This window comes from Egretta garzetta, unplaced genomic scaffold, assembly GCF_000687185.1.
Source record: "Egretta garzetta isolate BGI_Z169 unplaced genomic scaffold, ASM68718v1 scaffold768, whole genome shotgun sequence".
In the NCBI taxonomy this organism is placed as follows: domain Eukaryota; kingdom Metazoa; phylum Chordata; class Aves; order Pelecaniformes; family Ardeidae; genus Egretta; species Egretta garzetta.
In genome coordinates this window covers 1,003,405-1,024,699 of record NW_009260594.1, presented here as the reverse complement: position 1 = coordinate 1,024,699, position 21,295 = coordinate 1,003,405, and the positions used below count along the sequence as shown (strand labels likewise).

Genomic DNA, 21,295 nt, shown 5'->3' with positions numbered 1-21,295 from the left:
GTTGCCCCAGCAGCCTCTGGCTGCTGTAATTGCAGGATGGAAGACCTGAGCACAAAGAGCTGCTCTTCTTCCTCCTAGGCCTTGTCCCAGTGCAGGTAATGCCCTGTCAGTGCTGGTGCTGCTGCTCCTGGCTCTAGCTGTGCGATTGAGTTGCAGGGATTGATCCCCACCTAAGGACTGCGGTGGTGGGAAGGGGGAGTTAGCAACAGCCAGACTGCTGTGCTTGTTCGGTGGAGGGAGAACTTGTAGTCTCTAGTGCTGTCATCACACTAAATTTAATTTTTAAGAAGAAATAAAATAATCATGACTATGCGATTTTTCTAGCTAGTAATTCACAAGCTTCACTGAGAAAGTCCTCCTGAGAGGTTACAAAAGCTGAACTGCTTCTGTTTTCTGGCTGCGATTATCAGTAATTTTGTATCTATACAGGGATTTGTAGGTGCAGAGGAGGAGCTTTTGTGCAACTTCCATTGTCTGTATCCCACGCATGTTTATCAGTCATTAATTTGCCAACGCAGCAGATTTCTGAAGGGAAATGCATACAAACGGAAGGAGGGGTGGAGGTGGAACCAGGAAAATAACAAGGGAAAAAAGATGGGCTCATTACAGTTGGGGGAGAGGAAATCGATGCACATTTGGAGTGTGCAAATCATTACAACCTTGCCCAAAAATTAGGGATCAAAGGGCTATGCAAAATTTTGCTCACTGATCTGTTTCTGAGATTCATCAAAATAATGACAGAAAAGCAATTTCTTCTTCTCAGCCTTGATCTGTTACAAAACCTGTATGTACATAGCCCTAGAAATATTCCTGTTTCTTGCTTCCTTTTTTAAATAGATCAGTAAGATTATAACTGTTACCTTAAATTTCCACTTGGCAGTTCCATATTATGCATCATCTGAAGGGAGTGTTAGGTTATACAGCTGTGTACTCATCAGTAGGGTTAACATTCCTAGTTATGGGATAAGGATAGAAAAGTGTGCTCAATGAAGAAAAGGAGCAGAATTTGAGTGAAAACCAGAGCTTTTTAATGTTCTCAATTCTGCCATGCAAAAGTCTCTTTCTTTTTTTTTAAGATGCTTCTTCACCAGACTGTGCTCATATGTCAGGTCCCTATGAGGGGGGATTAATTTCCTAATATGAATTGTCTGATCTCAGTTCCCTCTGTTTGGACAGGAGAAAAATTAGCCCTTCCGAGGGACTGTTCTTGTTCACCAAGGCAGGTGGCAGGAGCTGCCTGTTCAGGGCATCTCTCTATATCCGAAATACTCTACTGAGTACAGAAGAAGCCTGAGCAACCCGCCTAGCCCAGATGATACTCTGGTGTCTAACACTAGGTGCTCCTTTGCTGACCACACTCCATTGAATTTAGTTGCTGATGTCAAGTTGGGCACACAGCAGTGTGCAGCTGAGATTCTCTTTTAACGTTTATCCCTGTTGGAGGGAGCTTGGGTCGTAGCCAGCGCATGTGGTAGTATTGCACCAAGGAAGGCAAACCTATTTTTCTTCTAATTAGGCAGAAAGCTACTCTGGTAAACACAGTAACATCTGGAAAACCTGAGACTAAATAGGACAGAGCACAGGGCAGGAGGGGAGAAGTATATGTATTGTCATGCTCTGATGTAAACTACAGGCTGCTTAGGTTAACAGACAGACCCCAGCAAGTTTGCAAACTAGAATGTAAATAAGTATCCATGTACAAGCGAGCATGTTCTTAATTGCTAGATAAAGTGTTTCATTCTCAGGTATAAAGCAAACATAGTATTTCAGCAGTATACCACTGCGTTCCTGTCGTTGGCTGAAATCTGGGGTATGACAACTCCTTTACAGATTGTGCTGCTTTCCAGATGCGCTTGCCACTGCAGCGTCCAGTACCACCTGAACTGTGTGGTTTATCATAGGAGCTCTGCATATACGACAGTAAATAGTTCTGCTTCTGAAGACAAAAAGACTCCCAAGTGCAATGTAAAAAAAAAAAAAAAAAGTGTATTGTAATCTATTTGTATGTATTTATGGTACTTGTAATTTATCAAAGACATAACTTTTCTGTAGATGACTGAAACTGCAGAAGCAGAATTCTTTTTTAAGTAACTGCCTAAAAGTACTTATGGAGAATTTCTTCCAGGGTTTTGGTTCCCCCACACCTTGATGAAATAAAGTGACTGTGAACTGCACTATGTTGGAGTACCTGAAAGTTTAATTTGAGCAGGCTTCTGTGGCTCAGCTGTCCATTAGGCTTGCAGAGGAAAGTACTGCACTCAGCTTCCTATCTGACAAACGCCTCATTTGTATGTTAATGTTGAGTTGTGATTTCCAGGGAAGGCATTCAGTGTGTTGTAAAGGGCCTTACTGGCAGATTGCAGCTAAATTGATGCTCGACTCACTAAATATTTACCCTACACATCCCACTTAATATGTCCAAAACCAGGCACACTGTGAAATCCTGAAACCTGATTCTGTGCTTGTGAAAGTCAGGAAGCTGGTAATGTCAGCACAGAGCAAAGCGAAGCGCTGTGCAAGTCCACCAGCACATGCCAGCACACTTCCAGCCCGCCCTGCAATCTCCCCGCTCTTTCTGTGTTGTCACCCCATACATGGGGGCTTGTCTGGCTGCTCTTACCTCAACACCAGGGCAGTGCTGCAGCTGGCCCCCCACTTTTTCTACCTGCCATTCTCACAGCCCTGCTGACCCTTCATCTTCAGGGCTGCCCATGGCACATAGAGGATGCACAGCTGGGGAGATGACCTCTGTGTCTTCACCTGATCCTTGCCATGTAGTTTACCATTGGGAAAAATGTTTTGCATTAGGACAGCCAAGGTAGTGCTTTTGTGCCCTCACCTTCCCCCATCTCAGACATTCCTAATGTGCTAAAGCTGGCACAGTGGTGAGGGGTAGGTTGGAGACCTCACAGCTCACCTGTTTGTTTTTATTCCCAAGCGTGTTCTCCCAATGAGTTCCAGTGCAGTAACAAGTCGTGCATCTCCATCATCTTCGTGTGTGATGGTGACAATGACTGTGGGGATGGCAGTGATGAAAGAAAATGCTCCCCTCTGACCTGCAACCCCAACGAGTTCCAGTGCAACAACAGTGTGTGCATCCCAGAGATGTGGGTCTGCGATAACCAGCTGGACTGTGAGGATCAGTCGGATGAGTCTGTAGAGAAGTGTGGCTACGATGCCAAGGCCCTCAACACCTGCGCAGCTCATCAGTTCCAGTGCAGCAATGGTGAATGTGTCCACCTGAACTGGAAGTGTGACGGGGACGAAGACTGCAAGGACAAGTCTGATGAGCAGGATTGCCGTGAGTGTCTGCAGGGATAGGGCAGGGCTGAGGGCTCTCCTTAGTGGGGGAGGGGGGCTAGAAGGCTGCTGTGGGCTGTATTTTAAGGCAAGTCTTTGATGTCTATGCAGCAACTGTGTGCCTGACAAGGAGCATTTGTGTCCCAAATGGCATGGCTGGGTGCCCAACCCAGCAGGGTCAGGTATATTCCAGACTCCTTTTCTGCGTTGACCTTGAGGATTCAGAGAGGAGGTGTGTAAGAGCTGTTGGATGGTACTGTGCCTCAGAAGAAACTCGTTTCACTAGAAAGACAAGGAATAGGAAACGGGAAAAATGTTCAAAGCCCTCAGGCTGCATGGTGGGGTCACAGCCTGGAGGTTATTAAGTCCCGGGAAAAAAAAGCCAAAAAAAAAAAAAAAAAAAAACCCTGCCTCTGAAGTTAGAGTATACTGAACAAGGCAGTCAAGAGCAGCACCTCTGAAGAAACCAGTTTGAAATGCACTTTGAGCTTGGCTTGATAAAGGCACAGAGCTAATAAATAATGGATTTCTTTTCAGCTGGCTTTATGCATTTAAAATGGTGTTGTTGGTGTGCATGGTATTTTGAATGTTTTATCCATTTTTAGCCACTAAACTGTTCAAGCTGGTCACTTACCTGAGGAGGGGGAGAGAGAGATACAAGAAAATAAGAGCAAAACGTTCTGCTAAAATATTCATAATCACAAGATTGAAATAAAATAAAATATTTACATAGCTACATATATTTAGCAGCTCTGACATTGGGCCACCTCTGGGGAGGAAGGCAGCAAACAGCTGCAGAAACCAGACATTTTTGCAAAGGTACCTAGGAAAATGTACCACTTTTGCCAGCACCATCTTTTCAAGCCCATGACAATACTGAGTCTGGGCTGGGGAGCTCAGAGCAGCTGTGTGGAAGAGCCCTTCAAGGAGCAGGGGATCAGACTTCTCCCAGGCAGAGAGAGGCAGATGTAAATTCAGTGGCTTTAGCAAGAGGATGATGTAGTAAGTCCTGGACACTACTGTTTGCACTGCAGGAGAGCAGGGGGATGAGCCACAGGTAACCCTGGAGCTGCTGTGCCTTTAAAAGAGACAAGGACTCTTAAAAGAGGTGAGAGCAGAGTAGAAGCCAAATATATTTTGCTAGGAAGAGAGCAGCTTTGACTGATGGGTGCAAGGATATTGTCACTGTTATCCCCCTTCCAACTAGGGGTGGATTAGGTAGGATGTCTTTTCCTTCATCTCCAAGAAGGGTATACAGGAGCTGACAGAGCTCTTGGGCAGCAGGTACCCAGGCAGTACTTCCAGGGTCTGAAGTGTCGCAGGGACAGTGGAGTCAGGAGACAAAGTTGTTTCCTGGCATCCATTTCATTATGAAGTGACTGTAAGAAAGCCAGGCAGGAGCGTGTCCGGTGGAGATGTGCCCTGCTAGCTGGGACAGCCTTTGTTGTTTGGTGCCTGTTTATTCTGAGACCTCCTGCAGACAACCCTGTACTTGTATCCCCTCCGAATCAGGAGGCAGTAGCTAGGCCCACATTACAAATGCAGGTGGAGAACTGGTGTCTGGTGTAGGGGACTCCCAGTAGAACTGATCTCTGTCCCACAGGTTGCGTTCCCTGCAGTGACGGCAGCCTGGCAGGATGGTTGCGTTTAGACAACTCAGGAGAGGGAAAGGTGAGCTCCCTTCTATTTCCAAGTGGTGAAAGAGGGGAGCACTTTACAGATGGTGCTTTCTGACGAAATGTCTCTCAAATTTCAATCCCTGTTTTTCATCTTGAAAGGAATTTTTTTTAAGTCTTTTTCAGGCACCATTTACTTTGACACTGGGCTGGGTGAAAGGAGTGGGACTGTGCCCATGCACCTTGCTGAGGCAGAGGGAGAACTCTGTTCCCCAGCTTCTTTCCTTGATCTGGCAGACACCAGCAACATTCAGCTGAGCTCAAACGGCCGAGAAGTGAGGCCCAAAAGGAGCACGGCTCTGACAGCATCCCTCAGCTAGAGAGCAGCTTCACCAAGTAGCACCTCCAGATACACCTGTGGGGAAGAGAACGCAGCTGGACACCGCTGCAGCACAGCACAGTGCTGACAACCAGTGGAGGAAGGAGGAAATGTGGCAGAAGTGACTTGAAACAATTATACCTCTGACTAGCGGAGATCTAGCACCCGAGGGTTATTTCCAGTAAATCTCAGTACAGCACAATGTGCAGGTTATCTACCCAGGAGAAACAAGCATGTGAGCTGCTTCTGCCATTTTCAGTCCTGTGGGCCATTCAAACCCACATGTTTTAGCTACTGCAGTGCTCCTCTGTACAGGGTTCTGCCCTTGACACCTGAGCAAACTGGGAGTCACCCCAGTGCCACAGAGGTGCAAAAGCCTGCTGCTGTTTACACCACAGGAAGGGGTGTCTCTAAGGTAGTAGCCAGGAGAGGACTTGCGGCACCGGGTGCTCGTGTAGTTGATGGGTCGACCAGGTCAGAGTCAAAACTAATGTTGCTTTCCCACCCTAAATGCAGCTGTTGCTTGGGTGCACATGCTTGCAGTAAGAAAGTGACACTTCAGAGCTCTGGAAACTCAGCATCACTTTCATCCATTGGACTGAAGAGTTTAGGGATTGGCCTTTATTATTTTTTTTTTTCCCCTCCAGAAATTCTCTTTTTGAGATCAGTATCGTGTGGCACACAGCAAGTTACGGATGTATAACACTGCTCCATCCCCTCAGCAACAGGGATGGCACAAGTACCACTAGGTTTGACTTGATTAAAACTGCAGATACTAGCACTATGTCTTCTCTTGCAAGTGGAAATCTTACAGGGTTTGCATTGTATAAAATAGAGGGATGGGAGCTAATGCTTTCAAAAAATGTCATGAGGCCATCACCAGTCATTTGTTATAATCATTTTGGGGTGATAAACGAGTAGAGCAGAAATGAAGGGTGACAATTGGTGAACAGGTTTTGGCAGCAAGACAGCAAATAAATAGGAGGGAACCAGTCATTTCAGGAAAGCTGTGTGACAACATTGAGCGGTTGGGTTTTTTCCCCTAGAATATACATTCAAATATGTATGTATATTTATAAAATGAACATTAGGTTAGGTTTATTAGTCTCCAAATCTGGAATGGTTATATTTTAAAATGTTCCTTGCAACTCACATTAGGGCATCCAGGAGGGAGAATAAATAATGCTTACAACTGACAGCTAGAAAACAGATACCTTGAGACCTGACCTCACACTTTTGTGCCTCTGTATCCCCATCTATAAAATGGGAGGATTGATGCATTTTGCAAATGCTGGGGTTTTCTTGAGATTAAGTTCATTTTAGGGTGTGTGTGGGGTGGGGAACAGAAGGTGGAAGAAACACAGGCTCAGACTTGGAATCTGGAATATATCTGCTGAATTTGAGCAATACAGCTTTGTGGCCAGTATTTGCAAATGGGAAGTGTGTCTGTTTGAGTGTGCCTGTTAATTTACCAGGGCTTTGGTAAACTGTTTCATATTTGATTTGCAGAGCAGAGGAGATGGCTATAAAGCTGCTGAGATTTCACTGATTTAAACCCTCCAAAATAGCACAGCAATTTTCTGAACATCTTGTGCAAATAAACCGCACAGCTCTTCCCTCTTCTTGGGATATTGCTCTGCTTTGGGAATGGCGCTGATGGCAACCTTCTGTCAGCTCTGTCAGTGGTGCCGAGATGGGTTTGTGTCCTGGCTGTAGGAGAACAATGTTCCTGGCCCTCTCCCCTCAAACTTATACTCTCCGTGACAGGTATAAACATAGCATTCTCTCTCGTCCTACTGAAAAATGCACCAAAACCCAGAAATGCTGTATATGCATTTTAACATCTTTGTGATCAGAGTTGTCACTGTATCTGCTCTTTTTAGATGTCTGTTAAGAGACTCAGGGGCCATTCCTCAAAGGTCTGAACTTCCACAGCTCTGCTGGCGTGAGAAGTGAGCCAGGAAACCAAGCCTGATCTCCAAACTTCTGTCTCTTCTTGAAGCAAAAGCTTTGTGCAGTGATGTTGTACAGTCCCACATCTGTGTTTGGCAGTCCCTGTAGCAACCAAGTGAAGAGCTGTGCTGTCATTTTTCTCTCAGTCTTGTGGTGCTTGTGCAACATTGTCTTTGCAGTTCCTGCAAAATTCTCCTTCATTTTAATTTGTTTCAGGATTAGAAACCTTTCTATTCCTAGCATCTAGCTATAGCAGCTTTTTAGAAGAGTTTTGAAGATTACAGTTGAGGACAATTAGTAGGCTTTGTAACAGCTGCCTTCCGAATCTGTAGCTGTTGTCATGCAGATTTACTTGATAAACTGGAGACCTGTTCCTGTTCCAGGAAAAGACAAGACCCCCGTTGGCTTTTCATTCCATACTACACTTTTGTGAGGGGTTAATAGTTAAAGTCAGAAATGGGAGACCATCCTTTCCTGTCTCCACATATAGAAATTGCTACAGAAAAGATGAAGTAAACTGTTTTTCATGTTGGGGATGAAGACAAGAAATAATTCTGGCAAGGGAATTTTCAGCTAGACAGTATGAAAAGCTTTGCAATGGCCAAGGTTTAGCTTGGAAGAGATCAGGATTGCCTAGTGTGAAGGTGGTCTCTCCATCATCAGGGCTTCTCCAGGCCAGTGGCTGTCCATGGCAGGAATAGTTCAAGCAGGAGTGCCTCCACCTCCCTGCAGTCGCTCTCAGTGCCACTTCCAGATCTGTGGTCTATGATTCTCCCAGACCCACAGCTTTGTTTGTTCCTTTCCTTCATTTTTCTCCATTTAGAGCACCAGTTCCCACATGCTTAGTTCGGAGCTGCTGTCCCAGATGTCCCACTGAGGTTTCCCATTTCTGCGCCTGGGTTTATTATCTGAAATGTGGCAACACAGCTGGTCCCATAACTGTGCTTATTGCTTGGGATTTTTTTCTTGCTTTTCAGCTTTTTATGAACATAATGCATATGGCTATCCTCTCCAAGGAGCAGTGCTATTTGTAAACTTTCCTCATGTGAATACTGTGTAATTCTAAAGGCAGGATTTCTCCCTTTTGCCTGCTGAAGATGCACTGGAGCTCAATCCAATGAAGCAGTCACAAATCCGGATCCTGCATCCTGTGGGATGCAGTCACCAATAATGCTGACTGAGCCTTTGTGCAGCTGATACTTTATTGTATCAATGCTAGCTCACCTCACATCTGTGGCTCTTCCTGGGTTATCTGAAAGTAGTAATTTTCGTATTAGAACCAGTTTGTCAAATTGTCAAGGAAGTTCTGCCACGTAGTTCTCGCCTCCCATGTAGTAACATCAGTGCTGACCTCCTCTAGCTATTCAGAGGCAGTGATTTTCTGTCATACTGTACCAGGACGCAATCAGCAAGACGGAAAGGCTAGAATCAAGAGCTCTACAGGGTGTGCTGCCTTAATAGGATTTTAAGAAAACAGCTGTAAGACAGTCCCCTCAGAAGTAAGCTGCATAACATGTCCCAGGAATGAGGAGCTTGTTTTGCCAATGAACTACAGGCTGCAGCCTTTTGCTGGCTAGCGAGTGCCTGTATCCTTTGTCAGCACAAGTCTGGTCCCGGCTAAGGCAGTCTCTCACTTAATGTAACCTCAGGGAGGGAAACATAACTGCTTTTAGTATGGTCAGTGCAGCTGTCTGATTTATTTTTTCTCCAACTTTGCTGTTCATCAGATCTGTTCTGAGTCTGTAATAATCTGACCTGGGCAAATGAGCTTCAGGCTTGAAACCTGGCCTGACACTGTGGAGATGTTTTTGGCCTATAACCCCAGGAAACGCCATGCCACAGTGCAGTGGAGCTCTTCTGCCTTCCAGTGGTCTGTTACCTCAAGGGCATTTAGTAACCCAAATGATCATGTCTATGTTGCTAACTTCATCCCTGGTGTGACTACATTGGCTTTGGCAGAGAGAGTCAATACATGCCTCTTGCCCGTGCCCTTAGCCTGAACATGTTTTGAAATATATCTTAAATACAATTTTTTCTGAAGGAAGGGGGAGCCTTTGCCTACCCAGTACCACTCTGCACTCCTAGGTGGAAAGCAGCCTGTCCACTCACATGGACTGAAGACCCCAGAGGGGCTCCACTGCCGCTAGTTTTGCTGCCTGCTTGTTTTCTTGTGTCTCATCCAAGAAGCTTCACTGCCTGCAGTGATTCTGTTTTGACTAGATCTGTTCATATGGGCTTTGGGGCTCTTTTCCCAAGGACGTAGAGAGTGATCTGGGATGGCAGAGGGGCACAGGAGGACAGTGGCTGAGGCAGCTGCTGCGTCTGTTGCTTTTGTGGAAGAAGCCAATGTTCTGTGACGTTTTCTGACAGAGGGTGCAAAATTCCAGCAGTGTCAGCGGTATGCGGCGGGCTTTGGGGCTCTTTTCCCAAGGACGTAGAGAGTGATCTGGGATGGCAGAGGGGCACAGGAGGACAGAGGCTGAGGCAGCTGCTGCGTCTGTTGCTTTTGTGGAAGAAGCCAATGTTCTGTGACGTTTTCTGACAGAGGGTGCAAAATTCCAGCAGTGTCAGAGGTACGTGGCTAAAAGGTACCACACAAAAGATTCAAGTCCTGTGTGGCTAATGCTTGAATGTGTTGTCTTAAAGCTCTGGTGACCTGCCAGCCAGATGAATTCCAGTGTGGTGATGGGACCTGTATCCACGGAGCAAAGCAGTGTGACAAGGTGCACGACTGTCCTGACAACAGTGACGAGGCAGGCTGTGTCCAAGGTAGGTACAGACAGCTCTGCACTCCTCATGCTCTGTGGTGTAAGCCTGCAAGAGCTGCATGGCCACTGGAAAGGGAAGAGGGCTGTGCTCCTCTGGGCCATGGCAGGCTGCTTCCTGTAGAGAGTTTTAAGCCATTCTGGCAGTGGGGTTGCTTGGGAGAGATGATTGTGCTGCCCAGGCAGACTGCATGACTTGGAAAGTTCGTTGCATGATACTCGAGCTTGATGTTCATTTGCTTAATCCCATCCCATTTCTGCTAATGACACCCTCTTGAAGCTTTATGTCAGGCTTTTTTGTTGTCATGAGCCTCGTCTAACTTAGTTGCTTTCCTCTCTTGCCCGACATGACAGAGTCAGCATGTGAAAGTCCCAGCAAGTTTCAGTGTAAGAGTGGAGAGTGCATTGACGGAGGCAAAGTGTGCGATTCATATAGAGACTGCAGGGACTGGTCTGACGAGCCTATGAAAGAATGTGGTACAGTACTTGCCTTCTACATGTTGCTCCTGTTGTAACTTCTTCCCCTCTCCTCCATCTGGTGCTCACAGCTTTGAGTGTAACCACATGTAGCTGCTAATGCTATTTCTCACTCTGCTCCTCTTTCCTTGCCTTTATTCTCTCATCACCCTTCATAGGAATATAATTAGTAGCCTAGTCTGATCATCTGTAAGTTTGAACTGTGCCCTTCTCAGCTCAGCTTTTATTCTTGGACGGATGTATGAACTGAGCACGGGACTAAGAACCAGGAATTCCCTCCCTCCCCAGATACTAGTGTCCTCCACAGCACAGACCAGTTTATTTAGCCTCATTGTCTAAATTATCTTTGAACTGTAAGATGATCATAAAAAATTAGCATTGGGAACGTGCTTTGAAGGTGAAAACACACAGAGTGACAGCAACCACCAAGAGATTACTTCAGCCATTTCTGGGTTTTACACGTTGTTGCTGCTTCCCTTGGAAATGACAGCAGGTTGCTCTCTGGAGCATCCTGCCAGCTCTGGGCTAGCAAGAATGCACAAGCCATGAGAGCTAGGTCTGTATCAGGGCTGTCAGAGTCAGCAGAATGAAAAGCCCAGGCTAGAGAGCTCTGCTGCTCTCTGTAGGGCAGCCTCTCTCTCACCTTTCCCACCCGGCATTGTGGGCACCAGCCCCAATTTGGAGCATTGCTCAAACACATTTGTTCTTTAACCCAGTGCAGAAATGTATCAGACATACATCCCTTTCCATGACATCATGGAGCAGCAGTAGCATGGAGCTCAGTGCCTGCCTCTTAAATAACTCACATTCAGGAAGAACTGCCAGTCTCTCCTCTGTATTAGACAAGAAGTGTGTGTGCATGCCTAGTGAGGATGCTCTTACCTTGTGCTTTCAGTATGCCCTTGCTTTCTTCCACACTAATCCACATCTCCCTGTCTTTCTGAGTGGGTGTTGCAACTTGTCTGTCTGTGGAGGTCTCCCAACAAAACTGGCAGCCCGGTTTGTCTTGGGAGACTGGGCAGTGGCCGTGGCACAGCTGGGCTTGGTGCTCAGCCTTACAGTGGTGCCATGGCTGACTTGGTGCGGCCCCAGGCTGACAGTGAAGCGTCGTTTGAGTTAGGAAGCTGAACAGAGAATAGCCCCCAAAGGAAACACGTTTCTTCAAGAGTGCAGAATGATGTGGATTGCTGTGAATGTAAAGTCCACGCACAAGTAATCCACACAGAAGGCAGGAGGTGCAGGACATGCTCCTCATCTTGGTGTGTCTGTCTAGCTGTGTGCTAGTCGCTGGTAGCGGCCTCTGAGATTCCCAAAAAAAGTACCACAGAAGACAGAACATTACTTGTCTTATTTTAGGCAGGCAGTGAATATACTGCTGAAGTTTGGGTAATGGGCAGCAGCTGCCCAGCAAAAAAAGAATAGGCTAAAGTCTCTGCCTGGCTCCTCCTCAGCTCCTGTTGAGAAGTGCAATTTTGTGGATTCCACAAAGTACCTCTGAAACCATGGGAATCACCTGAGTGAGGGTTTGCTTGTTAGTTGAAACAGCCTTTGTAGTATTTTGCAGAGAGCAGTTGTGCATGTTTATGACCCAATTTGCTATGGGCCTATGCACATGTAGGAATAGGTAATATCCATTAATAAACATCACTGAGTGACAACACACAATGTGACTCTGTGGACACCTTCTTGGAGCCTAGTGAACTTGCTCTATTAAAAATGTATTGATATCTACATGTGTGTGTCTTTGATAGGAAAGTGAAAGCATCCCAGAGCTGAGATGGGGTTCCTTCTGGCATGGTATTTTCCTAGTCTTACTGACTTAATTGGCTTGTGGTTGTTTTCATTTTCTTCCAAGACCACTGGTTTAATGGCTCTGCTCTACTGCTCACCTGCAGTGTGCAAGGAAGCAAGAAGTAAAAGATAAATGAAAAATTTGCTTTTAAATTGCATTATAGATTGAATCAAATCAGTTTTGCTTGTTCTAGTAAGCCCACTATCCCTGAAATCCCACAGCTTCTCTTCAGCAGTCTTACTCAGGCAGAGGACTTTTTCTTCACCTTATGGAGGTTAATTACAACAACAACAAATGTTATTTCTGACAGAAAACCAGCTTTCCTCAACCTCTCATTCAGTTCTATTTACAAGGACCCATTTAGTCTGTTTTTCATTTCAGCACTTGAAAGCAGGATCAGAGAGGTGGCCTTGGATTAGACAGGGACCCAGGAGAGGATGGGGGCTGTTGCTTCATAAATTGCACACTCGGGCTGATGCAGGCTGCCAGCAGAGACTGTCGTGTGGGAGGTGTTTGTGGGAGGGCTGTATCTCGGTGCTAATGGAATATCTCTGACAGACTGTATTGCGGTATTTTCTGGAATTTTCACATAGATCATTCCTTGGAGCTAGATGGGAAAATAGTACAGTATTTCAAAATAGCTGGCCCCCAGGAGATGAAAATCCCCCAGCATGAATTATTAAAGTTCAGAGAGACTGTTCAGAAAAGTCAACATGAACCAGCACATGGGGAAGAAGGAGTCTCCTGGAGAGAGCCCTTGGGTCCCTTGGAAGTTTCTCACATGTGGCAGAACATGCTCAAAGCAGCAGCTCTCTGATGGGATGAGATGCAGAGATTCACATATGCGGTATCCCCAGGGTTCTCTGTTCATTTAACCACTAGCTTTCAGTCCAAATTATCCTATGGTGTTGGTGTGGAATAATACAGAGTAAGAAAGTGATATGGTGGTGGCTTCCTATCTGTGAAGTCACTCGTGCTCTATGGGGGAAGCTCGTGGCTACCAAAAGCTGATAGATATAGGAAAATTTCTGAGGACCTCTCTTAATTTTATTCATTCTTGCAACTGAAAGTCCCCCTTTATCATAGATAATCTGTGTATCCCTTCCAGGTATTAATGAATGCTCTATGAACAACGGTGGTTGCTCACACATATGCAAAGACTTGAAGATTGGTTATGAATGTGAATGCCCGCTCGGGTACAAGCTTCTGGATAAAAAAACGTGTGGAGGTAATTTACATGCAAACAGCAGTCCCTTGTGTTTCACTATACAGAGACGTGATTATATTCACTTCAGCATTGCTCCATCACAGATGGTTTGATTTCAAGTTATTGATGGGTTTCAAACACTCCTTTCAGACATAGATGAATGTGAGAATCCAGACGCTTGTAGCCAGATCTGCATTAATTACAAGGGGGACTACAAATGCGAGTGCTACGAGGGATATGAGATGGACACCCTGTCCAAGAACTGCAAAGCTGTAGGTAAGACAACACCACAGGCATTTAAACTCTGCTTGCTCAACATCACAACTCTGATAAGAAAACACGCTTGCAGGGCTGAGGCTAGGGGAGCAGAAACAAAAGGAAACTAGCAAAGCAAGCTAGCAAAGACATTTCATTTCGAGCAGCGCAGAACTGCTGCAGTGATAGCAGATGCGTCTCTAGGCAAGAACTACTGATCATGCAGATCAGAATATTTTAAGTGTACAGAGCAAGATTACAGTCACTAGTTGGCTGTTTGAAGCTGAAACTAGAAAAGAAAGTCTCTTGACAGGTGTTATTAAAAACAGTGCTGCAGAAACATTTAGTGGTAGTAGTATTGAAAGGAAGAAAACATCCCAATTAAAGCACGGCAGGTTAGCCACCTCTCCACCCTCCCAGCCTCTTACGCAGATACCAACATGAACAGCAGCAGCTTGCTCGACCCTATTGCAGAAATGAATGTTAATGTCAGAGGGATAGAAAGTCGAGTTGTGCAAGATTGAGCATTAGCTATGCTGGGGGTTCCTTTAATGGAAATAGTGGGTCTCCTGGGGAAGGGTGAGTTACCTGCAATACAAAATTGCTTCTCTAGTGTTATCCTGCACATCCACATGCACTCTTTCTTCCCAGGTTCTGTATGGTATGCAGAGTGTCCTGCTGTCCTCATAAAGTCTGTTAGTCTCACACCTGCAGTGAGTTAGGACTGTCCCAAATCCTGGGACACTGATTTGCTTGTTGGTTAGAAAATTCTGTTGTGCCCGAGAGCCTCTGCTGGGAGCCCTGCAGCACGACATATTCCAGAGCTAGAACCTTGTCCCAGTTCTTCTCTCACTATCATATTCCTCAATCCCCTTTTGTCCTTCCCAGTGCAAAGATGCTCTTTGCTAGAATCTTCTACTGGCTACTGTTGGAGACAAACCAGTCTAACCCACTAAAGCTAGTTCTGACCCTCCCATCCTGTTCCTGCCTCAAACAGGGAGGTGCGCAAAGAGCAAACTAAACCTTTAGCTGTTAGACTCACAGCTTATTTTAGTGACACTTAAGAACACAGAGAATCACGTGCTCCGCTACTGGCAGAGGGCAAGGATGGGCACCTCTTGGTCTGAGCCTAGAGACGTAGGTGTCTGCCTCCTACAGTATGAAACCAGCCTCTGTGGTGCCTACTGGGAATAACCATGGAGGCTAAGGTACTGGCTGTGGTCTTCTCAGCAAAATAACTATTGGGATTCTATGTGTCTTGCTCTCCTGTCTTTTAAAAAATTCAGGTCAACTTTATGGTTTTTCAGAGGCTCTGGCCTGTGCTGGCCTGAGATCACAACTGCAGTAGCAATATCACCAGCACCTAGGCTGCAGGCTCTGGCTCCACAAAAAAGAGATGTGAGCTGCCTGAGCCTGAGTGCTCAGATGGACTGTGTGAGTTCTGCATGTATGTGGCAGTCTAAAATTCCTCCCTGGCAACCAGTCCTGGCTTTGCTGGATTCAATGTGGCTCTATCGTGCCTCAGGTATGGCTGCCTTCCTTCCCTTCAGCCAGCCCAGAGGGCTGTCTCTTCCTTGTCCTGGCCATGAGTGACCAAAATCTGGCCCATGTATTTTGTATCTAAAATGTGTAATTGAAGGTGAGGATGTTCCCCAGAGTTTTGCTTGGGCAGACCAAGAGCCAGTGTGCATCTAGTGACCACAGAGGTGCTGCAGTCCTCCGTGTCTGCATGTGATGGCTCTGCCTCTGGAAGCTGTTTACACTTGCTTCTGGTGTGGCATAAAGCTTTCTTACAAAGGAGAGCTGATAGTTCTGTTGTTGTTTGAGAAATGAAAGCTGAATCCAGCCTTTGGGTCAGCTGCTGAAATGACAAATGCGCTTATTTTCTGTGGTAGGCAAGAGTCCATACCTGATCTTCACCAATCGCCATGAGGTCCGTAAGATAGACCTGGTGAAAAGGGACTACTCTCGCATCATTCCCATGCTGAAGAATGTCGTGGCACTGGACGTGGAGGTGTCAACAAACAGAATATATTGGTGTGATTTGTTCTACCGAAAAATCTACAGGTAAGGGGCAAGAGAGGATGTGTGTTTTGGTACCTTTCCAAAGCTGTGGTTCAATCTGTACACCTTAAGGACAATCTGCAGAGAACAATGCAAGGTACAGTGAACCCAAGGGCATTTCTTCCCTTACTGGATTACCTGTTGTGGCCCAGACTTTGTAAGGTTTTTTTTTAGGAATTGATAAAGAAATGGGGGGCTTGTGCAGTTACCTGGTTTGATAATACAGGAAGGCTTTTCATCAATAATAGATCCTGCTGCATTTGTACAATTACACGTAGACTCTTGTTTACTGAATCATATTGCTAAGCGATACTGCGTGAGACTGCTGCTGTGCTGTGTGCTTGCTGTATGTGAAACCACAAAGGACTTAGCATCTGAAAGCACAAAGGAGGCAAATGGTGGGAGCAAGAAAGTAGCAACATAGATACTAGCTGCCCACTGCAGTCTCTGGTAGGCTGGATTTAAATTCACAGCACTTGACCACAGTGCACGTTCTGCAATTCTCATTCTCTCTCCTCCTTCAGCTGTTTTTATGGCATCCATCACAGTATTATGTACCGGGGCTTGTGAGTGTGCCTAGTCAAAAATGCATTTAATTTATGTGCTGAAAATCCCCCATGTATATTCTGATTTGCATAGCTATTGCGCCCTATTGCAGCTTCTACAGTGATTTGTTCTGGATTTTAGCTAATGATCAGGCAAAGGTTGATTGGTTTCAGTGTGTGGGAGCCAAGCCAGGGTTTCTGCAGGCTGCGGTAGCTCCCATGCCATTGGCAGGGAAATTTGCCCAGGCTATGCTGAGTATTAAGCACTTGAGTAGATAGGCAGGTACCCTGGGCGGGCCTGTGGGGCTCTCAAATCAGTGACATGGTTCAGAGGAAAGCTGGCTGCCTTCACTGTGGCCGATTCTGTAGGCACAGGCAGGGGTGGGTAAGGGCTTCGTATTCTTACACAGAGAATTATTCAAGATGCACTGCTCTGCTCCTTCTGCAGCTCTCTGGCAGTGAATGCCCTGGGGTGCTGGGGGCCACCGAACAGTGTTCGTACCCTGAACATGGCTATACCAGGCCTTTTTCTTTTCCCAAACAGCAGAATTCTTCTCTTTCTTACTCCTGCTTGCATAAGCTTTGTTGTAAGTCCCACCTTTTCTGCAGAGCAAGCTGTGCAATTACAACTTTGTAACAATTAATGTTCCTGTTTAAGATACTGCTACTTTCACTAAAATCAAACACTTCTAAACAAAAGGCTGCCATGTCCTTCCAGCAGAGAACAGGACTCCGCCTGCAGGAGTCCCCTGGGGAAAACCAAGGTGAAAACTATAGTACAGGAAGTAATTGCTGGCAAGAGAGAGAACCCATCTTTCTTAACGCTCACCTCACTTGCCTTTCCAGATCCTCGCCTATGGAGGTGATGTCCCCTTCAGGGTGTCAGAAGATATTTTACAATATTTAGTTATTGGGAGAATTGATATGTCATCTGTATTTCAGCCCTTCCATTCTGAAAACCGCAGGAACCTCTCTCAGCTTCCCCACCAGTACAGCCAGTCACATTGAGGGTACAGCGCAGCAGCTCACCGCAGTGGTGGTTGGGAAGTATTGAACACGACTGTTTCACTGGGGAGGAATTAACTGACCTGGTGTTGTGTAGTTAGAACATGTGATGCTCATCAGACTAAAATAGCAAAGTCTTGGGAACATTGTCAGGTGCCCTGCAGAACCCCCATGATACCGTTCATTTGGTGTTGGGTCAGAGAGAAACCAAAACCATTCCTTGCAGTGAAGATGAAGTAGCGTGCAATTAATCCAGGCTGACTCTGCATAGCCATTCCCACCTGGGCCGCAGACCATAAGAGTGTCGAGAATTCCTGGGTTTAGACATTTCTTTCCAAGTCTCTAATCTGATACTTGAGAGGTCAGCTCCCGTACAACTTACCTTCCCGTTCCATGACCAAAGGCAGGACAGCCAGCAAACAGGAGATGTAAACCATCTTGCAGTTTCAAATGTTCAGTGGGAGCAGAAACTTTCTGCTGTTTTGTAACTTTTTTGAGCTGTACCAAGTTACTCTAAGAGCCAGACTAAGCTCTTAGAAACACTGATGCAAACTCAGAATAACTCCATTTGAGTTCACTCAGTGCAATTGATATTGGTGCAGCAGCAACAGAGCAGAATCAGCCTCTGTGCTTGCAGGAGCAACACTGAGTTATTTATGAAACACCCATGTGGAGTTTGCTGCCTTTCATTAGTGTTTTGAAAGATTTTGAGGCTGCCACTGATATTTAGTGAACATTTTCTTTGTATCTAATGAGATCACTTGCCAGATTAGTACAGCTCTATGAATTCCTTTGATGAATCATAATTGGTTACAGAGGACCTAATTCTACAACACATTTAAGCATGTTTATTTGCACGCTAAGTTCAAGTGTTCAGCAGAGCACTGGAGATTATATTTCTAATGTCCATAAATCCCATGAATTGGTGCTGTTGAAGTTAATGTGCCTGAAGTCAAATGTTTTGCTGAATTGTGCAGTTATAGCGGGAAGCAGGTAGAAAAATAAAATTACAGTTCTCTATTCTGGAAATGCCTGCTGTCCAGATAGAGGGAATAAGTACAGGTTGTAGGAGAAAGTGGAAGGTTGCAGCATGCAGCCATAAGGGTTTCTATGTCAATCATGGTGCCCCATGTGCACTTTCTTTCCATGGGGTTGCAGTGGTGCTACCTGGCATTCAGCTGTCCGAGGTCCAACCCCACGCGCGTGTGCAGGACCCTCTCCATGCCGTGTCTCAATCCAGTGACGAGTCCTGTCTTTGCAGTGCCTACATAGACAAAGCGAGTGACACAGCTGAGCAGATGATTTTGATAGACAGCCAGCTGAACTCTCCCGAAGGACTGGCAATAGACTGGGTTCATAAGAATATCTACTGGACGGATTCTGGCAACAAGACCATCTCAGTGGCCACTGCAGATGGAAGCAGGAGGAGGACGCTTTTCAACAGTGACCTCAGTGAGCCAAGAGCCATTGCTGTTGATCCCACACAGAGGTAGGTGTGAAGACCACAAACACTCCCTTGGCCAACAGAGACGTTTCAGTCTTCTTTCTGCCTCTCTTACTAACTTGTGGGTGGTTCTCATCTTATTGAGACTTCAGATGCCCTTTAAGATAGATCCATTGAACTTAAATGGGACTGCTGAGGTGGTTCAACTAACTCTTTGCAAGGCCACTGCTGTTAAAGTTCTGAAAATAATAGTCAGGTCACGTGTTTGATGGGCCTGAGCTAGTCCAGGAACATAGGTTGTGCTGGGAAATGAAGTAGTCTGTCTGACATGTGTGTATGGGCTACTTGGGTAAGTGTGAAGTCCACATACCTAGCAGACACGCCGGAATAGTCTGCGTGGGGTGACTAAGGTGAGATTTTGCATTCTGGTGCAAGTTTTGTGGCAGAGTAGCCTGTGGGACAGCGTGCAGCTCCCCTAGGCGCATATCAGAATTAACTGCAGTGGCTGAGGGGCTTTGCTATAATAGAGAGAGAACAAGACACCTCCTACTCCAATTAGAAGTGCAGATTTCTTACACTAGAGTCCAATTTACTCTTTCCTTGCATCTTTCCCTTTCAGGTTCATGTACTGGTCTGACTGGGGAGACAAAGCTAAGATCGAGAAAGCTGGCCTGAATGGCATGGGGCGGCAAGTGCTGGTGACTGACAACATTGAGTGGCCAAATGGCATCACGCTTGGTAAGAGCCCAGGTTAGAGCTACAGCATCCACTGTGGCTGACGTAAATTTATTTTTATTGTAAAAGAGGAAAAGAACATTGTAAATGCACAAAGGCACCTGCACACAAAAATCCTGGAAATACTCTTGTCGCTTACTGTTCACCAACAGGAGCAATTTTATTTCAGTCGCAAGCAGCAAGTAGGCAGCAAGTCTTGCTACAGTCAGAACCTCGTACTGCGGGAGCTTTGAGTTGCTTTTAGTTGTGCCTTAAGAAAAAGGGAAATTTTGGGGGAGGATGCAGAGCTGCAATGACCCTTTGGAAATCCAGAAAGCATCAGAAAGTCCTTGGTACTAGTGCCTCTGGACGCGGACCTGTCTCAGAAGCAGTGTTGAGGTACTTTGTCGCACTGATTAATGCACAGTACCTCGAGGAAAGAGGCGCAGCCCACAGCACCCATTCCCTGTCGACATGCCTGCCCGGCCAACCTGGGTGGGAGTAGCAAGATGGAACCTATCTTGGCTCATATCCTGCTGGCCTGCGGAGGGCTGTGGTCATTCTCACTGCCACGCTGAGTTGCAGGAGTGGAAAGGAGGTTTCCTGCCCTCATGGGGCAACAGGGGACACCCTCCTCTGGAGCTACAGCCGTATGCGTTTAATGCCATGCAGATGTGAGGTTCTCTGCTTGGTTTTATATTTGAAAACTCTGGCCATGACAAGGATGTAGGAGAAAATGCCGCTACCATTGCATAGTGTTCAAGTGCTACCGCTGTGAACAAATAATGTTATCCTTTAGTAATTAAGAAATTAATTAATTAGAGTTGTTTAATTACAGAACTTGTTTTGTGTTGGCACTCATCCACTTGCATTCTGTTTAGTGAATCTCATCCAAAACGAGTGAATTTGCTCCAGGAAGAGAAATTCAGTGCTTAGCATTCTAAATAGCATTGGATCCTTCCCCACTCTTATCGGCACCCTCCCCAAAACCTGGCTGGTTGTGGTAGGAGTGCCCCCCCACCAGTGTTCCCCCAGCCTGCAGCACAAGGAGGATTTCTGGACCCAGGATTCTTCTTCGCTGAAAATGTGTGAAATCACACAGCTCCTTCTGAGAAGTGTTTCATTTGAATCACAGTGGTGGTTCTCCAGAGGCCAGGGACTGAATAGCCTTGAGAGGGATGAAGCTTCTCGCTCAGGCACTGATGGAGTGTCTCTGGGAAGCCCCAACTGCTGCTGGCCTGCTCCTCCTGGTAACGAAAAGAACCTCATTGTACAATGCTGTCAGTCAGGCATTCCCTCCCCACACGCACACCAGTATGTTCCTCCTTTTTAATCTTTTTTTATAGGGTCTTATCCCAGCATATCTGGGCACTGATTCAAAATCAGAACTAGTGTTAAAAAAAAAAAAAAAAAAAAAAAAAAGGCCCAATAATAAAGAGATTAGTCATGCTGCCAGCAGGAAAAACATGCTGGGCAAGAGAAAGAGAGTTGCAGGAGCTGTGTGTAATTTTGCTTCATTGTGTTTCACTTCTCAGATTTGCTGAATCAGCGTCTCTACTGGGTAGACTCCAAATTGCATTCACTGTCCTGCATTGATTTCAATGGCAGCAACAGAAAAGTTCTGATCTCTTCTGTGGACAATCTGAGCCATCCTTTCGGCTTAGCAGTGTTTGAGGTAAGAGTCGAAAACGGATGCAGAACAGACTGGAGTCTGCAAGAGGTCTCAAAGCTCTTCTTGATTAAAAGCTCTGCCTTTTGCATAGCACAGAAAGCTCAGTG

General features: G+C 45.9%; 1 protein-coding gene across 1 annotated transcript in view; it reads left to right on the top strand.

Annotated features, from left to right (window-relative positions):
* Positions 1-21,295, top strand: part of LRP8 (LDL receptor related protein 8) — a 77,667-nt gene that overhangs the window by 49,831 nt on the left and 6,541 nt on the right. The window contains exons 4-11 of the mRNA XM_035900217.1: positions 2,939-3,301; positions 9,895-10,017; positions 13,391-13,510; positions 13,640-13,765; positions 15,640-15,811; positions 18,620-18,847; positions 19,422-19,540; positions 21,052-21,191. Of these exons, the coding sequence (XP_035756110.1) occupies positions 2,939-3,301; positions 9,895-10,017; positions 13,391-13,510; positions 13,640-13,765; positions 15,640-15,811; positions 18,620-18,847; positions 19,422-19,540; positions 21,052-21,191 (1,391 nt within the window). The remainder of the gene's footprint in view (positions 1-2,938; positions 3,302-9,894; positions 10,018-13,390; positions 13,511-13,639; positions 13,766-15,639; positions 15,812-18,619; positions 18,848-19,421; positions 19,541-21,051; positions 21,192-21,295) is intronic.